The sequence below is a fragment of the Eucalyptus grandis genome, chromosome 2 (genome assembly GCF_016545825.1).
Source record: "Eucalyptus grandis isolate ANBG69807.140 chromosome 2, ASM1654582v1, whole genome shotgun sequence".
Taxonomy (NCBI): Eukaryota; Viridiplantae; Streptophyta; class Magnoliopsida; order Myrtales; family Myrtaceae; genus Eucalyptus; species Eucalyptus grandis.
This window is the reverse complement of record NC_052613.1, coordinates 41,888,204-41,894,118: the sequence shown is the minus strand read 5'-3', so window position 1 is coordinate 41,894,118 and position 5,915 is coordinate 41,888,204. Positions and strand designations below refer to the sequence as shown.

The 5,915-nt window shown below is 44.5% G+C and overlaps 1 protein-coding gene across 2 annotated transcripts; it reads right to left on the bottom strand.

Moving 5' to 3' along the window:
* Positions 1 to 1,349: 1,349 nt before the first annotated feature.
* LOC104432902 (P-loop NTPase domain-containing protein LPA1 homolog 1) lies at positions 1,350 to 5,610 on the bottom strand. 2 transcript variants are annotated; one of them, XM_010045491.3, is made up of 7 exons: positions 5,439 to 5,610; positions 4,182 to 4,459; positions 3,818 to 3,899; positions 3,137 to 3,562; positions 2,276 to 3,025; positions 2,040 to 2,150; positions 1,392 to 1,937 (listed from the first exon to the last, which is right to left on the bottom strand). In XM_010045491.3, exons 1-7 carry the CDS (start codon positions 5,586 to 5,588, stop codon positions 1,560 to 1,562), a joined length of 2,175 nt encoding a protein of 724 aa, XP_010043793.2. In that variant the 5' UTR covers positions 5,589 to 5,610; the 3' UTR covers positions 1,392 to 1,559. The 2 variants fall into 2 exon arrangements, with proteins under 2 accessions (XP_039162555.1, XP_010043793.2); XM_039306621.1 differs by lacking the exons at positions 3,818 to 3,899; positions 5,439 to 5,610 and having other exon boundaries at positions 1,350 to 1,937; positions 4,182 to 4,313.
* Between the last annotated feature and the right edge of the window lie 305 nt (positions 5,611 to 5,915).

The following is a 5,915-nucleotide window of genomic DNA, read 5'->3' as shown; positions in this document are numbered from 1 at the left end:
ATTCGGTACATCGGTGAGATGCAGAGGAAGGGAATTCAAATTGGTGAGGTTATGATGGAGAGAGTAGTAGATGCTTTTTGCAAGAGGGGGATGGTAGATGAAGCTTACAATTTTCTTGCTAGCATAGAGAAGAGAGAGGCTAAGAGCTGATCTATTTGGCTATGAGGGCATAGCAACTGCATTATGCAAAATGAATGGTAATGAAGAAGCCTTGAAAGTTGAAATGTGATGAGCATTAGCCGCTCCATAGGAGATACTTAGACTTCATGTTGATTAAGATGCTGATGCGTCGATGTGGCTTGATAATGTATCTTCGGGAACAAAGCATACGATCAAGTATTTCTTGCTTATCATTCGTCAATCGAGATTTTGAGTGCATTGAAGATATGTCATCTATGTGAGCAAAAGAGGTCAGACTGGCCGAAGCTCAAGGTATTGCACCCAACCTTAGGAAAACAGAGTAATGGTTGATAAATCCATGCACAACGGATCCAGCATTCAGTGGCAAAACGGCAAGAGCCTATATTCCTCCTCCAGGAAGTTAGATTAATTTACTTGCAATGGATGCTTCGGCCAACATTGCAGATTTGCAAGAGAAATGGTTAGTGCAGTGAATTCGAATATTGAGCAAGGTCGCCCGTCAATACTTTTAACCCCTCGAATCGAAGAATGGAATGGTTCGTTCGCACTCTGCTCTATGACTTCACTTCTTCTTCATCCCCCTCCCTTCGTGCATGCGGGGTACAAGCAAACGGTGTCTCTGATTGTGACTGTGAATCCTGGGATTTCTCGTTTTTGTTCAAGGAAATGAAATGGCATGATTTACGGACACCGATTATTGATGGATTGCTAATGGGTACCGAAGCCCTTTCTATGCTCCCTTTGCAGAAATTCTCTTTCCTTGGGTGGCATTATCATGATCGCGGACTCTTGCCTTGCCAATTGTTAAAAAAGAAACAGCAGAAGCAGTTGGGGGACTTGGAATGGAATAAACACAATCTCCCATCGAATTCTGGCACCAAGTAAATCTTTCCACGTGATGTAAGCTATAACAGCCTCGTTGAAGCGAATGGTTAATCATTCTAAGGATTGGACTGGGAAGAGGCATGCTAAACGGATTATCTATGAACAGACTATCGCAACATTTAAGAGTGAAGCTCATGCTAGAGACCGGCCAAGGCTGCCACGGTACAGCGTCGAACTACTCTTCCTAAACCCAATTCCTCTCTTTTCTCCTTTCCAGTCAAACAAAGCTCTATCTACCATTTAAACGATAACCCGGCTAAGTGAAGGCTCTATCAACACGCCACCAGGTCTCATATCGACAAAACTTAACTGAGGAAAAAACAAAGAGAGAATAAAGGAATGAGATTAAAAAAATTAGAATCTCATCGTCGAACTCCTCCGTTGTTAGATTAGACAGGAAAAAAAAAGAGGAGGAGAAAGAAAGCACCTACTTCCCTAACCGGACAAAGCAAAGCAAAAGATATACAAAGGAAACCAAACTCGTTAGAAAAATGAAAGGCATGCCAAATAAAACTCTTCCCCCCTTATAGCTCTTAAGGGGCCCCGGACAGAATGGGATCGGTGATTATCGACCCATCATCTCCACCAAAGGCGGGTATACTTAGAGACCGTTTTCTCATCCTCGCTTTGCCGGGTGTTGCCACACGCCTCTCGTTTTTCTCCACGAGCACAGAAGCGTAAGAGCACAACGGCTCAATCTTCTGTTCATTGCTATGCTTGAGGAAAAGGTCCAGATTTTTACTATACTTGTCCTCTCCCACGTTTGTCCCCGGATCCCCAGGAGCAGGAAGTAACTTCCGTCGCAATTCCTCATCGTCGTCCGACCAATACCCATTCTCCACCACGTCCTGCATGGCAAGATCGTCGTACTCTTCGTCTGATTTAGTAGACTGCTCGTCCACTGATCCTACCTGTGAAGGGCAATACTTCTACAGTCAAAAAATAGAGGAGAGCACCACAATGGTGGCCAGACCACTTGAAAGAGAGACTCAGATCAAAGGGTAAACTCGAACCTCTTCGTGGTCGTGTTTGCTAGCATCGTCTTCTGTTAGATCTTCGTCACTGTCCACAGGTGGGTCATCGGCCTCCTCATCACTTCCATGCACGGAGTGGTCTTCCTTCAGCTGAAAAGTGTTAACAAAAATAGAAAACTCATCAGAATTTCGCATCTTATAAAACAACAATGCGATTTTTCCCTGGGAACAAAATGCTTGTGAAGTTGTGTATTTACAGATTAACCACAACATACCTCCTTGGCAGGCCCATCAGATATCCTTGGTGAGCTACAACAAGACGAATAGTATTTGCTGCCAGTATCAGTCCCGTCAGCCCTCGATTCATCGACACTTCCAGCATAGCTTCCAGCATAGCTTGTGCCTCCATCACTAGGCCAAGCACTGATTCCAAAATGACCAAACTGAAGATTGACCGGCTCAGCCTTTCCAATCTGCAATGGACCATACATCGGGTTGCCTATTTCATTCTCACCCCCGTTGCCCAACACAGGGTTCCCTTTGCTGTCAACTGAATTCACAGGCCAAGCCCTGGCAACAGATCCATCTGTATTTAGAAGTGCCATCAGATGCCTAGAAGAACCTTTTCTCTGGATCAGTTGAAACATGCCCTTAGAGCTTAAGGAATTTGCAGCACATTGGTTCCTGTACTCCTCATCAATCACAGAAACTGTGTTCGTCGTGGGATCATAAAGCTGCTCCCCCACTTCACGCCTTCGGAGGCAGCTAAAAACCGTGGCATGGATTGCCGCCACGCTCCTATCAACATTGGTATTGTTTATTTTGGGGACCAGATGCTTGTCAGCCCTTTTACAAAGGTAGTCCTGTATTGTTCTAATGTTCCTTATGTATTTCACATATTTATTTTTTGCTGGGTCCAGCGTCATGTACTTTGCACGAACGGCAAATCTTTCCATGTGCTTGTCTTCATTTGTAATATAGATCATGAACGGTATGATGGAGGGATGCTTCTTCATTAGCCCCATCTGCATGAAATGGAAAGTAAAAACCAAATTAAGCCTGAGGGGAGATCATTGCAAACCCAAGGTGTACACTACAAGGTAGAGAGAAAAGGAAGTGGACCAGGATGAGCTTACCACAAAATTAAGACTCAAGTGAACACCTTCAACAACTACTGATTCTTTCCGCTCTTCCCACGCAGTGATCAAACGATCAAGACTGTCAATTACCATCTCGCTTTGTGCTTTAAAACCTTCAACAGCCATCTGTTTTGGACTGATTAATTCAGAAGCAGCTCCGCTTTCTTCAGATGCTGTAGCATCTGGTTTCCCTGGCTTTGATCCATCAGATGTCTCAGCCTTAACAGTTGAGCGCGAAATGCCGGCTAGTTTAGTGGCTTTCCTCTTAGCCTTTGCTTCTGCAACAGCAACAGGATCCAAGTATTCTCCTGCATGGTATGTGGAAGCCCAAAGTAAGGGGTTTTGCTTCTCATCCACAAAACTCCTCATCATGTGCCGAATGGAGTCAGTTGATATCACCGTAGTGATTCCAAGCCTGCTACCCTGCAGGAATGAGCTTAAAAAATTAATATAATTGGGAAATCGACAAAGAAAAGTGTAGATACAGCATCGCATTCACTTTGTATGACTAACAACTCCACTTAACATGAAAAGCACTAACGGATTTCCAGTTCCAGCCCCCAAAATAAAAACAAAAATATGTAATGAGGAATGCAGCGACAGCTACTATGAACTACCCAAAACAAAAACTGTCCAAGAAAAACTAAAGAACATTAAAGTTCTCAGCTAAAGATATACCAGCAATGCAGACAAAGTAGATTTCCCACATCCACTAGTGCCACATAACAGCACAGTTACGGATTCTTTCCTTTCTCGTATTCTGCAGCAGAAAGCCAGGAGATAATGCTTAAGAAAACATAGACCTCCTTCATGCTGTAAATGGCAAATAACAAATCCCGTGGTCCATATGGTATGCATTAATCACAATTTACAGAGTCAGAGTTAAGTTTTATCATAATTCCTGAAAAAAACCATACAACCATATTATGCAAATGATGCATACATAAGCAGTGCATTCCCAAGAGTGGAGCTTATGATTTCTCTCAAGAAGGAAGTTGTGGAGGAGGAAGATGTGTATTAGAAGCTGCAAGATATGATGTACCTGCAAGCTAAAACCAAGTCGGCCCTCTGATTTGCGCCCACGTACTTATATTCAGAAAGACTGCTGCATACAATATCTAAGAAAGTCTCTCTCCTGACAACAACAGTTCTTCGCCTTTTGTACAGTTCGAATGCTCCTGAACTGGAATGTTTGTCTGCTGCTGCTTTACAGGTATGCCCCTTTGAAGCATCAAATTCAGAAGGTACCTCCATCCCCTCTGGGAAGAAGCCATCAACAGAGGCCTCATTTCTCATCAATTCAAAAACCCGTTGACTCATCTGGTGCAGAAAGAAACAAAATACATCTTAAACCTTCACCTTCACAAGAACCCAAGAGGATGTTGTGCAACATGTTTCCTTGCGGAAATAAAAATGGCTCTCACACCAAACCCTAGGAATTACATGAATCATCTTATAAAGATGCGTTGAACTCTCAATCAGCACGGTCAAAAGAAAACAACCGATCGGGTTAACATCAATTCTACTGCACTGTACCATGTCAAAATTAAAAAAGTATTGCATGAGGAACAAGATCTGAGGTTTTCTTAATTCAAAAGCGAAAGAGGTGCATTTCAACAATACTGTTACACGAAAAGGTCAAATAAGGAATAGTAGAACACTCTCAAATGCACAAATTTGTCAGGCCTTTTGACAAGTAAAGGTGCACCTGACGTAGGAAGAGAGATTCCGCAAGAAACAACAATACCAATCACCAAATAAATAAATAAATAAATAAAGACAGAAGAGCCACAAAAATAGCTGAAAAAATGAGAGAATTCTCGGGCATCAAGGATATAGATTCATTCCCCATTCACAAAGAAATCCGAGTCCCCAATTCATAAGAACGTCCGGGATGCGGCATTTTTCTTCTAGCGAAAGAAAGCAATACGCTCCGAGCATTAGTACAACAATCCATGAGATCGTGTAATTTATGCTACAGCCCGAGGCCCTACGGGGGAAACTACTGAAAAGAAATTGAAATTTCGCAGAACAGATTGCATGCACGATAGATCTCCGCCTCGCGAGGACATTCGCCCAACAGAGACCAACCGATCGCAGCATAATGCAGAGAATCGCGAGAACAAAAAAGGCAGAATGCAGCTCCTAGCTTCAGCAGAAAGTGAAAAGATCGCGGGGGGAAGAAAAGAAAAGAAAAATTAAAAAAAAAAGGAAGTTTCTGAAGATAAAAAAATAACAGAACAATACGAAGCTCGCGACGGCCCGGACAGAAGGAAGATCGAAGAAGAATGAAATTCACCTTGAAGGCGTGCCGAGCCTTGCATCCCATGAGCTGGAGGGTGCTCTGGAGGACGGGGCGCGTGTACCGGAACGACTCCTTCCTCCCTCCCTCTCTCTTCTCTCCCTCGTCCACCACCACTATGTACAGAACCTTCGTCACCTCCGCCATTGCTCCACCTCCACCTCTCTCTCTCTCTCTCTCTATCCGAGTCGGAGCACACCACACAACGACAACTGCAGAGGAAAGACCGAGAAAGAGGGATCAGCGACACGGACGAATTCACCAAATCGGCCGACCGGACGAAGAGCTCCACGTGCGGCGCAGAACGGACGACGCCAACCGGCGAACGCCCGAGACAGGAGGAGGAGGAGGAGGAGAAAATATGGCGCGCGCGCGGGGATCGCGGATCGGAGGGGATGGACGCGGGGGCAATGCGGGTGAGCCGGGGCGGGGGATCGAGGATCGAACCTGAAGGAAGGAAGGAAGGAAGGAAGG